The sequence below is a fragment of the Morus notabilis genome, unplaced genomic scaffold (genome assembly GCF_000414095.1).
Source record: "Morus notabilis unplaced genomic scaffold, ASM41409v2 Scaffold498, whole genome shotgun sequence".
Taxonomy (NCBI): Eukaryota; Viridiplantae; Streptophyta; class Magnoliopsida; order Rosales; family Moraceae; genus Morus; species Morus notabilis.
Genome location: NW_010358720.1, coordinates 76394 through 89704, shown reverse-complemented (window position 1 = coordinate 89704; position 13311 = coordinate 76394). Strand labels below are relative to the sequence as shown.

General features: G+C 37.0%; 2 protein-coding genes across 3 annotated transcripts in view; one reads left to right on the top strand and one right to left on the bottom strand.

Annotated features, from left to right (window-relative positions):
• The first annotated feature begins 1968 nt into the window (after positions 1–1968).
• On the top strand, positions 1969–8281 carry LOC21397031 (squamosa promoter-binding-like protein 1). 2 transcript variants are annotated; one of them, XM_024162382.1, is made up of 12 exons: positions 1969–2314; positions 2449–2489; positions 2696–3373; positions 3505–3686; positions 4074–4672; positions 5090–5164; positions 5253–5360; positions 5469–5586; positions 5701–5842; positions 5981–6125; positions 6547–7161; positions 7559–8281. In XM_024162382.1, exons 3-12 carry the CDS (start codon positions 2718–2720, stop codon positions 7997–7999), a joined length of 3081 nt encoding a protein of 1026 aa, XP_024018150.1. In that variant the 5' UTR covers positions 1969–2314; positions 2449–2489; positions 2696–2717; the 3' UTR covers positions 8000–8281. The 2 variants fall into 2 exon arrangements, with proteins under 2 accessions (XP_024018150.1, XP_010091413.1); XM_010093111.2 differs by having other exon boundaries at positions 2449–3373.
• A 3040-nt stretch (positions 8282–11321) lies between these two features.
• LOC21397030 (S-adenosylmethionine synthase 2) overlaps positions 11322–13311 on the bottom strand; it is a 3942-nt gene continuing 1952 nt past the window's right edge. Inside the window, exon 2 of the mRNA XM_010093110.2 lies at positions 11322–12848. Coding sequence (XP_010091412.1) covers positions 11659–12840 — 1182 coding nt within the window. The 5' untranslated portion in view covers positions 12841–12848 and the 3' untranslated portion in view covers positions 11322–11658. The remainder of the gene's footprint in view (positions 12849–13311) is intronic.

Below are 13311 nucleotides of genomic sequence, written 5' to 3'. Positions count from 1 at the left end.
CCGCGATACCATTTCTCTCGTGTTCTTTTATTTTATGTTTCTGCATTATTCATATTGTCTTATAAAGTTTTAAAAGACTCAAACCGGTACTAACAGTGAGGATGGGTGCCAACAAACAACTAAGTGTGTAATATTCTCCTTAACCCTTGTTCGCCTCACAGAGGCTTGCAGGCAGTCCGAACAAATGCTCTAAAGCCAGATATCAACTTCGAATGGAACGGGGGACGACTCCGAGTTGTTTGGCAAAAAGAACGAAAATTATTAGTATTTTGAGAATTGATTGGCTATAGATCATCTGAACAGTGATCGGTCTATGCATCCGGGTGGTCGGCGAACACGTATCGATCAAATCACCAACATTTTATATATCATGGAATGCCAATTCAGGCATCAGCCCTTTTTGTTTTGTTGTTTTTAAAAAGAAGGCCCATCCTCAAAAATCACTATTTTCTCTCCATAAGCCAACAAAAATCTTGTACCTGGTCGAGCCCCATTAGACAAAAGTTTTCAAGACGTGCATTTATTCACACTAAATCATTGGTCGATTGATACTTGCACATGCATTTTTCACTTTGAAACGCAATCATAAAAAATAAATATTCAATAGTCAAAACAAACAAATTATGTATTGTATCAATTTTAGTTGTGTTTATGAAATTTATATTTGTAATATTTATTTCAGTCGAAGAAATACGTTTTATTTAAAAAATTAAATATCTAATTATATAATTACCTAATTGTCAGAAATTTTACTAAACGTTTAATTATTAGTTGGAAAGCAATTTTCGAGAGTTGCAGTTATTACAACTGTGGCAATTGCATTATTTGCAACCATCAATTAGACATCATTAGTACATTAAATTAAAGATAGCGTTTGTTTTTAGTACTAATTTCATTGCCTTTATAAAACTACAAGCAACACGTATAAGTGTGACCAATAAAGATAAAACTGGACGGAGCTAGAAAAAGGGGGGAAAAATATGAAATTCACTAAAATAGCAATCATTGGAAAGTTAAGTGACTATTACCACAAATACCATTTTTTTATATAAATAAAAAAATTCTATTAGATAAGGGAAACAGAAAAGAAAAGGGTTAAATGAAAACAAAATTATAGAGAGTTCCTTAAAAAAGGGGTGCATAATTCGGTGGCTTGAAAGTAAAAAGGAGCATGACGAAACAGGGGAATGAAGAAACCGAAGAATACGTGTTGTAGAAGTATTAAACAGCCAAAATTTAACGAAAAAAGTGAGCTGAAAAATAATAAAATAATGATTTAAAGGTAATAAAAACGTGTTCTCTCCCTGAGCGTAGGAAAAGGAAGAAATAAAGGATAAAGAGGAGGAAAAAGCAGTTAGGACTTAGGACTCATCATTTAAATTCAATACAACTATACAAGTAATTAATGATACATAGCAAATATATATATATATTTTTTAAAAAGTTGAATTATTTACTGATGAAAATAAAATTAAGTGAACTCAAAGAGTTAAATTTTAGGGCAAAGTGTCAGAGTAAACTGGGGTGCAGCAAATAAAAGGAGGACACAGAAGCAGGGGATAAAAACCCGTTGAGAAGGCAGGCAGAGGCAGGCAGTAGTACTAAAAGTGGAGTCTGGAGTGGGTTTTTGGGGGGGGGGGGCATCTTTCCTACTCTTCTTTTTTATCGCGATGGAAGGGGGTGGGCCACGCGCTCTGCAAGTGGCGTGTGGGTCCCACACCCACCACTTTTTCCATTTTTATTTAATATAATAATCTATTATATATATATTTTATTTATTTATTTTTTGCCTCCCTTCCTTTCTCTCTTGTATTTTTATTTTTTCTTTAGTTTTAAATTATCGTGATCTACTTCTACAATTACTGTTTTTTTTTTTCCCTTCTGTTTGTAGTTTTCGGAGAGGGGGCTATGATTGGGTGAATGAGGATTAAAGTAACATGCGGTGCACCGCATCTCTAACTTGATGCCATATTGACCCATTGCCATAGAATTCATTCATTCCCATGTTGATAATGTTAGTATTGATTGATTTGGTATTATTAGATTAGACTAGCATTTCCCATTCCATTCATAACTTAACATAACGAAACATAACATAACATAACAACCCACCCACACCCACCACCATTTCTTCTCTATTTCCCATTTTCCATTACCCACACGCACTTTCACATTTCACATCTCACATCATCATCATCACCACCACTGTCTCCATCATCATCGTCATCGTCATCGGAACTTTCCCCTGGCCTCGGCCTTCGTGCACCTTCCGACCGCCGCCGATCTCTCTCTTCTCCCTTTCTCGCTCTAGCTGGTAAAGTAGCAGTCCTACTCTTTCTTTCTCAATTCAACTGTTCATTACCTGCTCTACTGCTATATATAGATACATATATACATATTTATACATGTATATAATTTGTCTATTTTTTTTGGGGGGAGGAAATTCAGCTGCTGAGAGCTGAGATTCGACGATTCACTTGCTCAATTTGGTATGTTGGTTGCCCTTGTTTGGAATCATGGTTGCGTTTCCGTACTATTTCACCATTTTTGGGGAAGAACCTAAGCTGATTAATTAAAACCTACCTCCTTTCAATTCTGCTTCCGATCCGTCACTTTGAATTCACTATTCACTGCTGTTTCTAGTTTTTTTTTTTTTTTTTGGTTAAATTGTTGGATCTTTAATAAGTTGTTATAGAGATTGGGATTTGATTCCGTCCATGGAGGCCAGATTTGGCGGCGAAGCTCACCATTTCTACGGCATGAGCACTGCGGATTTGCCGAAAAGGGCGAATCTTGAATGGGATTTGAACCATTGGAAATGGGATGGAGACCTTTTCATCGCCAGTTCTGTGGTGAATCCGGTGGTGGGAGTGGGAGTGGGACCTTCCTCCCATGCCATGGCTAGCAGTAGTAGCAGACAGTTTTTCCCACTTGGGTCGGGGGCGGGGGGTTCGTCCAACAGCTCGTCGTCGTGTTCGGAGGGTGGGAATCTGGGGATGATTGAGAAAGGGAAGAGGGAATTGATGGTAGAGAAAAGGAGAAGAGTTAATGTGGTTGAGGAAGAAGACAATTTAAATGATGGTGATGAAGCTGGTACTCTTACTCTTAAGCTTGGAGGAGGAGGGCGTGTTTATAATCAAACTTCTGAAAGGGAAGTGGGGGTTAATAATTGGGAGGGAACCAGTGGGAAGAAGACTAAATTGGCTGCTGGGGGTTCTTCGAGCCGCGCAGTTTGTCAGGTCGAAGACTGCGGTGCTGATCTGAGCAGCGCTAAGGATTACCACCGAAGGCATAAGGTTTGCGAGATGCATTCCAAGGCCTGTAAGGCGCTTGTTGGCAATGTCTTGCAACGTTTCTGTCAGCAGTGTAGTCGGTGAGCTTTTTCTTCTCTTCTTCCATGTATGGTTTGTAGAGTCTTGATTAGGAAGTAAATGAGTGGTCTTTAGTTTTTTGATGCCTCAATCAACATCTAGAGTCTAATACATTGTCAATTAATAATGGCAGGTTTCATGTCCTTCAAGAGTTTGATGAAGGGAAGAGAAGTTGCCGGAGACGATTAGCCGGTCATAACAAACGGAGAAGAAAAACAAATCCCGACCCTGTGGTTAATGGAAGTTCGCTAAATGATGACCAAACTAGTGGTTATCTATTGATAAGTCTACTGAGGATACTGTCCAACATGCATTGTGAGTGAACTCGATGCAGCTATTCCAGTTACAAGATTTGTTTTTTTTTTTTTTTGTGTGGGGGTTCATTTGTTTATGTGGTCGATATTTCCTTGCATGTTCGCTTGTTTATCTGGTTTGAATATAGGTCGATGACAGATGTGAATATAGGAAACTCGTAATTGTAGCAAATAAGACTGGGAATAAGCACATATTGCTATGGACACAAAGAAGAAGCAATTTTTCCAACTTCTAATCCTGAAGATTGAAGTTGAATTATGTAGCGAGCTGATCTTTGATGTTTATGTTTTGCTGTCTTTGATGTCCTTGATAACATTTTGCTGCTTTGAACTTTGTTATGATGGGTATACTATTTTGGTCTAAGTGAACTGTTCTTCCATGATGCAGCAAATAGATCTGACCAGAGTCACCAGACTACAGATCAGGATTTGTTATCTCATCTTTTAAGGAGCCTTGCTAGCCAAACAAGTGACCATGGGGGGAAAAATATTGCTGGACTCTTGCAAGAACCTCAAAAATTGTTGAATGAAGGGACTTCAGTTGGGAACTCAGACGTTGTTTCTACTTTTATTGCAAATAGTTCTCAAGGTCCTCCAAGACCTATCAAACAACATCAAACGGTCTCTGTATCCGAAATTCCACAACAAGGGGTTCATCTGCATAATGCCAACGGTGGAAGTATACAAGCCACATCTTCTATAAAGCCAAGCATTCTGAATAGCCCTCCATCTTACTCAGAAGCAAGAGACGGTACTGCAGGACAAATCAAGATGAACAATTTCGATTTGAATGATATATATATTGATTCAGATGACAGTGTGGAAGATCCAGAGAGATCGCCTCCGACTACGAATGCGGTGACTAGCTCTCTTGATTGCCCTTCATGGGTACAACAAGACTCTCATCAGTCAAGTCCACCTCAAACAAGTGGAAATTCAGATTCAGCATCTGCTCAGTCACCCTCTAGCTCCAGTGGAGAAGCTCAGGTTTTATTCTTATCACAAATATATTCTATACATCTGTACAAAAGGCATTCCACAAACAAATATCCCCTTGCATCCTCTCCATACTTCAATCTATATAGATTTCTGTTTCACAATTTTTTTTTTCCTCATGGGTCATTGTCTCCTATGTAAGTCTCAAATCAGTCGAAGCTACTTGAATACATAACTTTTAACTCTTGATTAGGAATAGTTTGAAGCACTCTAGCGTTGTGTGGTTGATGTTCCCCACTTTTGTTTTTGGGTCATTTGGATGTTGTTGTTTGATAGTTAGTCTAGGATAAAGAATCTATCTTATAAATTGTACATGAAGTATCATGATATTACTTTCTTACAATAATTAGTTTCTTTTTACCTTTTTTTTTTCTGCTGAAAGTTTATCTCTTTACTCTTCCATAACAGAGCCGCACGGATCGAATTGTCTTTAAACTCTTTGGGAAAGAGCCAAATGACTTTCCTCTTGTCCTGCGCGCACAGGTAATTACTGTCAAATTAGCCAAATCCAAGTTTTTTTTTCCTCTCCTACCTAACAAGATATCATCATGTATAATGTTTACACTTTCAGATTCTTGACTGGTTATCTCATAGTCCTTCTGAAATTGAGAGCTACATCAGACCTGGTTGTATCATTTTAACAATTTACCTACGTCAGTCAGAGACAGCCTGGGAAGAGGTAAGCTTGATGACATGAAATTGCCAGTGTAACCCTGGTGTAACTGTGTATGTGATGTCTTTCATTCCATGGACCATACCTTATAGTTCTTGGTTTCTTTTTAAACAGCTATGTGACGACCTCAGTTCCAGTTTGAGTAGGCTCCTGGATGTCTCAGATGACAGCTTTTGGAGAAGTGGATGGATTTTTATTAGGGCCCAGCATCAAATTGCCTTTATTTACAATGGTTGGTGCACCTTTGAGTATTATTATTATTATTGTTATTTTTAACCGATTGATATTAATATTCAGAGCATGATCACCTAATGGAATACTTTTGAAATTTTTTTTGTTAGTACAGGTCAGGTTGTCGTAGACACATCCTTGCCTCTCAGAAGTAGCAATTACAGCAAGATTGTAAGCGTCGAGCCTATTGCAGTACCTGCGTCTGAGAGAGCTCAATTTTCAGTCAGAGGCATTAACTTGGTTCGGCCTACCACAAGGTATTAATTCCCTTGTAAGAGAAACATATTTGAGTGTTTTAAATAAGCGTAACTTTGGATTTCATCTCATTATCAACCCATACGCATTGGGCTATTGTTTGGAAAAGCCTTTTATGTCTCTCTACATTCCTTTTCCAGGTTATTTTGTGCTCTAGAAGGGAAGTATCTGGTTCAGGAAGCCACTCACGAGTTAATGGAAAGTGTTGACAACGTGGAACATGATGAGCAATGCATCAACTTTTCTTGTCCTATTCCTGTAACAAATGGACGAGGCTTTATAGAGGTGTTGTTTTCTTATGTTTCCAATCCTATATAGTTCTACCCTACATTTTTTAAAAAAAAATTGTTCTGTTTGGTTATATATATTAGTTGAGAAGAGATATGCATACCAAGTATTTGCATCAATTAGAAAACAAGAAAAGAGGTTGATAGGAGAGGAATTATCTGTGAAGTTCATTGCTTTTAGATTATTTTTTCCACTTGCCATTTCAAATGGAAAAGAGAAGACATGGTGTTTCTTCTGATGCTTTTGCATATGATCGCTCTCACAATCATTTGAAGGCTGTGAGAAGAATTTGAAACTACTTGTGCCTTGTTATTTTTTGAGATTTATTCCTTTTCTTTTACTTGGTTAGAGTGCTTATTCTCTTACAATGCAATAATTTTGCCATTGTAAGCTGATACTGGAACTCTTGAATATCCAGATTGAAGATCAAGGCCTTGGAAGCAGCTTCTTTCCTTTCATAGTTGCGGAGGAGGATGTTTGTTCAGAGATCCGTGTGCTTGAGAGTTCCCTGGAGCATGGGCGAACTGGAAAACCAGATACTTACAATCAAGCTGTGGACTTTATTCATGAAATGGGTTGGCTTCTTCACAGAAGTCAATTGAGATCTAGATTGGGTCACTTGGATCCTAATGCAGATCCTTTTCCTTTAAAGCGATTCAAGTGGATTATGGAGTTTTCTATGGACCATGATTGGTCTGCTGTAGTGAGAAAACTGTTGGACATTCTACATGATGGAAATGTTGGGGCAGGAGATGATCATTCCATTAGTCTGGCACTATCAGAAATGGGTCTTCTTCACAGAGCTGTGAGAAGAAACAGTAGGCCTCTAGTGGAAGTTCTCTTGAAATATGTCCCCAAGAATTTATCGAATAATTCGGAATCTGAAGACAAGGCAGTGAGTAATGAAGTCAACAAGGGTTTCTTGTTTAGACCGGATGTCATTGGCCCTGCAAGCTTAACTCCACTCCACATTGCAGCTGGAAAGGATGGTTCAGAAGATGTACTGGACGCATTAACTAATGATCCCGGAATGGTAAAGTTTCCCTTGACTTGTTTATATTTGACATGCAGAGAGGGGAATTTGATGAACTCATTTGTTTATAACTTTTATCATCATCACTAGTCTTCAACAACGTTTGTTAGTAGGCCCACTTTAGGAACATTTTCAATTCAATAATCGATATTCCATTCTTGAAATTTTCTGAGTAATAGATAATGAGTTTAGAAAATATCAAACAATCTGAATACATTGACTGAACCACGTACTTTTTCACCTAGAATTTCACCTTTTCAAATTTGCTTGTCCTGCTGCATGCATTTATCAATATATAAAAACTTAAAAGGTGTTGCTATTGGTAACCAAGGTTAGATACTAGTTCACTTGATTTAGTTATTGTGCTACTGATGATAACATGGCGGGTCTGTTATAGGTGGGAATTGAAGCATGGAAGAGTGCTCACGACAGCACAGGCTCTACACCTGAAGATTATGCTCGTTTGCGTGGGCATTACTCATACATCCGCCTTATTCAACGGAAAATTAACAAGAGACCTGCAAGTGGGCATGTGGTTGTTGACATACCCAGCAACCTTAACGACTGCAGTACAAGCCAGAAGCAGAATGAGCCAGTAAGCAGCTTCCAGATTGGAAGGACTGAGTTAAGACGCAATCAGCATCCATGCAGGCTTTGCGACCGGAAGCTGGTTTATGGAACGACCAGCAGCTCTGTGGTGTACAGGCCTGCAATGCTGTCAATGGTAGCCATTGCCGCCGTATGTGTTTGTGTAGCCCTTCTATTCAAGAGTTCACCAGAAGTGCTGTACGTATTCCAGCCATTCAGGTGGGAAAGGTTGGAGTATGGCACGAGCTGATGTCCCCATCTGCGCCGACCCTCGTACAAAATATTATGGCTGTTTGATCCTACGTCGTATGCATTGTTTAGACTCTATTAAAAGTGAGATTTGGTGTAGAATGAAGCTGTGATTTGGATACAATAATATTATTGACATAATGATTCTCTACTAATTTATTTGGTGTAACCCTGGATAGGCGTCTTGCCTCTCTATACTCTCTCTTTGTGATATTCTGCGCTGGTAAAAGTTAGAAAGCAGCGTAATGGTCTGTTTCTTGCAAAAAAAAATTTTTTTTTTTTTTTTTCAGTTTATATTCCAATAAAACTCTATCTTACAATAAACTTTAGAGCTGTTGCCTTTAAAGAGAGTAAAAGCCAACAACTTTTAGAGCATCCAATTAGAATGAAGGAAAACTAGGATCGATTTTGTGTGGCATTGCAAATGTGGCACTTATAAAGCCGCTAAACGAATACAATTTCACGGAAAATACTATTATGTTTTTTTTATGCAATCACCACAATGTGAGATTTAAATGTTATGTGACTCTTCTGCTGTATTGTTAATGTCTAACGTCAATGTCATCAGTGTAATGATGCATAAATACTAATGCTCTAATTTTCCAGTTAGGAAGAGGAAAAATAACATTAAAAAAAAAATCTGTTAGGCAACAAACAGGAAATACATGATTATTATCATTTACCTTTTTAATAAGCTACATTATCATTAGCCGTTACTAACACATAAATGAAGTAATACTAATAATAATAAAAAGATTTGACACCAGTGCCTTCCCAGCCCGCGGTTTTGCTCTTCAGCAATCCTGGAAAGTATCAAATTGAACACTACCTCAATATTTTTAAGATATCTAAAGTGACGTTTGTTTTAAGAGTTCTGTCTGATTTAGAATTATGGTTCTTAGTTCTATTACAGTGTTTTTCTCTCACAAAAAATTTAAATTTTAAAAATCAAAATCATGAACTATGATTTTAAACTCATGAACTAAACGTCACCTAAAACTTCTCGTTACTCCAAAAATTTCGCTGCAAAACTTTATCCACTTAATTTTTAGTTGTACAACTAATTTTTTTCCAACTTCGACCTTATTCATATTCTCTTTTCAAAATTTTTTTAAGAGCTCACAAGCGAAAAAAATAGATCAACTTTTAGTTATTCTTAATTTTTTTTTTTTTTTTTTTGCTTTTGATTATTATATTTTTCTCTTGATTATTATATTATCCTATTATTATTGGTTTTGTATTACACATTTCACAAGAATTTATATTTAGGATTTGTTTTACTTACATTATTTTTATAATAATATATGTTATGATATGTGAATTTGCAATAGTATCTTATGCACAGAATTTCCTCAGCCTCAATTTGATGTTTGGGTTTTTTTAAGATTTTGAAGGTCACGTTTGGAACAAAAGCTACAGTGTTTTTGTACAGTCAATATAAGCTACATGACATGCCAAAAAAAAAAAAAGAATAAGCTACATGACATGTATACAAGTATAGACGATTTACCAAGCTTTGAAAACCTTATGCCTCTTTTTAGCTTGAGATGGGGGATTTATTAGTTTTCCTGCACAAGAACTCTCCTTGCAAACTGGGTTCCTACTCAGAAAACTCTCTTGCGCCTCTTTCCTTTTGTTTTAAATTTTCAGATTTTTTTCAATATATCCTTTCCTTTTAACTTTCAGGTATAATTGACCGAGAAAGGATGGAGTCATGGAGATTAAGCATAAAATTTAGTTTACAACACATACAAATATAAATGTGCAACAATCCAAGATAGAATACCTCAAATATAGGACATGAAAAAAAATATACAGAACACGAAAATGACAAAAAAAAAAAGGACAAATTTTATAAATTCATCATGAATTTTATCACTTGTGTCAGCATGTCTCTTTAACTTTAAAATGTATATGTTGTCCCTTAAACTTTATCACTTGTGTCAACATACCCTTTAAGGGTTAAGTTTTAAAAAAAAAAATGCTTAGAAACACCCCTCTAAACTTTGTTACTTGTGTCAATATGGCACATGAATTTTAAAATGTGATTGTTTTGCCCCTTAAACTATGATATGTCTCTAATTTTTCTCATTCCATCTTAATTCTATTAATTTTTTAAACGAAAATGTTGATATGACTATTAAATTACTAATTATCTATGATATTTGACCATTAAAGTTTGTTAAGTTAATGGATTTCTTAAGGCTTATGTTGATTTTTTTTATTTTATAAAAATGTACAAGAAACTAAATGACCTGAACGCATTTAAATTTAGAAATGTTGTATATGTATAAAGCATAAACATGTTTTCTGTCGAACACTTCTATCTAGGTGAAAAACTAACAAAATTCATTACATTATACAGATTTATTCCTCATTTTTTCCCTCTTTATTGTCTCTAATCAATTAATATTTTGAGAATTGGTGCTTAACTAACATTTTTAGAAGAAAAGGTATTCAATGAATCTCAAATATCATAAATACTTAGTAATTTAATGGTCATATCAACATTTTCATTTAAAAAACTGATAGAATCAAGATAGAGGATAAAAAATTGGAGACATCATAATTCGAGGGGCAAAATATATACATTTTAAATTTTAAATGGCATATCGATACAAGTGACAAAGTTCAGAGAGCATTTATAAGCATTTTCGTTACAAAAATTAACAGAATTAACCTCAAGGGCATGTTGACACAAGTGATCAAGTTTCGAGGGCACACAATGCACATTTTAAAGTTCAAAGGACATGTTGACACAAGTGATAAAATTTAAGAGCAAATTATAAAATTTGTCAAAAAAAAGACCTCAAATTTGTATGAAATATAAACCCCGTTTATTTCACCGATTCGAGTTTAATTACAATAAAAAAACTCTCAGAAATAGTCACATTTAACTTTTTCGCTACAATAAAAAATTCTCATATAAAATCACATCTCAACTCGAATTAAAAATTTAAATTAACAAACTAAACTATCGCATAAACTACTTGCTCCTGTTATGAGCAAAACGACGCCCTTGATTGGTTTGGCAGAGCTCATCGACAGACACCTTGATAGAGACTTGCGGACCTAGTCTATATTAGATCTTAAAAAAAAATCAAATTATGATTGGATAACAATAAAATAGATTAATATTTCAAACAAAGGCAATAATGCCCAAGGCCATGGCAATTGAGCTATTGTTTAGGCATGTAACAATACTACGCTTGCACACTGCACAAGAGCTGTTCCAGACAAATTACAACAGCACAACTAATCAAGAAACATGGAGTTCAATGAATTCATGTGTGAGAGAGAGAGAGAGAGAGAGAGAGACGAGATAATTCAAACAAATACATTTTTTTTTTGTTTTTCATAAAGAAACACATTATAGCATCTGCTGTTGCTACTACTACCAGTGTCATCAACATGGACAAAACTCTCTTAAACTACAGAGACACCGGTAACATGGTTACGTAAAAAAAAAAAAAAAAAACAAAACAAAGAAACAATAGAGATGAGCATCTTCAGTATGATATTAGAACATTTTTTTTAGCTATTGCATCTAGATTATAGAGCAGCACAGCAAAGAAACACACAAAATTATTAAGAATCCAGTACCGAATGTAGTAAAAGCATCGAACAGCAGGGACTGATGATGATGTTCTCCCAAGTAATCTAAGACTCTGGCTTCTCCCACTTGAGGGGCTTCACAACCTCCCAAGTGAAGTCGGGGTCGTCCCTTCCAAAGTGTCCGTAGGCTGCAGTCTTGAGGAACCTGTCGTTGCCGCCTCTTTTCAAGTCCAGGTTAATGGTGATCATTCCCGGCCTGAAGTCAAAGTTTTCTTTAACAATCTTGAGGATCTCTTTGTCGGGGATCTTTCCGGTTCCATAGGTGTCAACGAAGACGGACAAGGGTTCTGGCACACCAATGGCATAAGAGACCTGCACGATGCAACGGCGGGCAAGCCCATTTGCCACGATGCTCTTGGCAGCTTGCCTTACAATGTAGGCGCCACTTCTGTCCACCTTGGTTGGGTCCTTTCCAGAGAAAGCACCACCACCGTGGGCTCCCCAACCACCATAAGTGTCAATGATGATCTTGCGCCCAGTGAGACCTGCATCACCGTGAGGACCACCGATGACAAAGCGGCCTGAAGGGTTCAAGTGGAAGATGGTCTTCTCATCGAGGTACTTCTCGGGGATGACGGGCTTGATGACGTGTTCCTTGAGGTCGGCAGCAATCTCATCATTTGTCACAGTTTCATCGTGCTGTGTGGAGATGAGGACTGTGTGCACACGGACCGGAACCATGGCTCCATTGTCGTTGTAGTACTCAACAGTCACTTGGGTCTTGCCATCAGGTCTCAGCCAGGGGCAGGTGCCGTTCTTCCTGACCTCAGTGAGGCGAGCCCCGAGCTTGGTTGCGAGGACATGGCTGAGAGGCATGAACTCAGGGGTTTCATCAGTGGCATAACCAAACATGTGACCCTGGTCACCAGCACCAATCTCCTCAGGGCGCTTGGTAAAGTGGCCATGGACACCCTGAGCAATATCAGGACTCTGCTGCTCAATGTTAACGAGGACCTTGCAGTTGTCCGCATCAAGACCAACATCATCAGAAACAAATCCAATGTTGCGGCATGTCTCACGGACGATCTTTTCGTAGTCTACATTGGCCTTGGTGGTGATCTCTCCAAAGACCATGACCATGTTGGTCTTGGTGCATGTCTCACAGGCAACCTTGCTGTCAGGGTCTTGGGCGAGGCAGGCGTCGAGCACTGCATCAGAGATCTGGTCGCACAGCTTGTCGGGGTGACCCTCGTTCACAGATTCGGAGGTGAATAGGAAGGTCTCCATCTCTTAATCTGTATTCCAAATATGATCACCGAGACAATTAAATACAAAGGAAGAAGAGAAATAAAAAGCAATCAAGATGAGATAAAGGCTTAGTTTGGTATTGCTTTTTCCTCTCAAAATCAGCTTCTGCTTGTAGCAGAAGCTGATTTTAATGTTTGGTAAATCTCCTCACAAGTGTTTTTTGAAGAATTTTTCAAGAATCTACAACCAAAATCAAAAACAGTCTAAAGATAACTTTAGCTTTTAGATTGTGGAGGAATCAGCATAGTATAATTAATAAAACTTTCATAATACTAATAATACCCCTAATGAAATTAAATTTTACAATCTTCCCAAGTTAAAATTCAGACTCGTAATATAATATAATATAATATAATATAATAGTTATATTATAACAAATAATATCATAATTATATTAATAACTTTAAAATTATTATTTTATCATATAATATGATATTATAATAATATTAT

What these genes read in the sequence shown, in the direction of transcription:
- LOC21397031 (XM_024162382.1), top strand. Translation starts at nt 2,718, where the DNA reads ATGGAGGCCAGATTTGGCGGCGAAGCTCACCATTTCTACGGCATGAGC. An exon ending in GCTCCAGTGGAGAAGCTCAG is followed by an intron (nt 4,673 to 5,089) that starts GTTTTATTCTTA and finishes CTTCCATAACAG; the next exon opens with AGCCGCACGGATCGAATTGT. An exon ending in AATTGCCTTTATTTACAATG is followed by an intron (nt 5,587 to 5,700) that starts GTTGGTGCACCT and finishes TTGTTAGTACAG; the next exon opens with GTCAGGTTGTCGTAGACACA.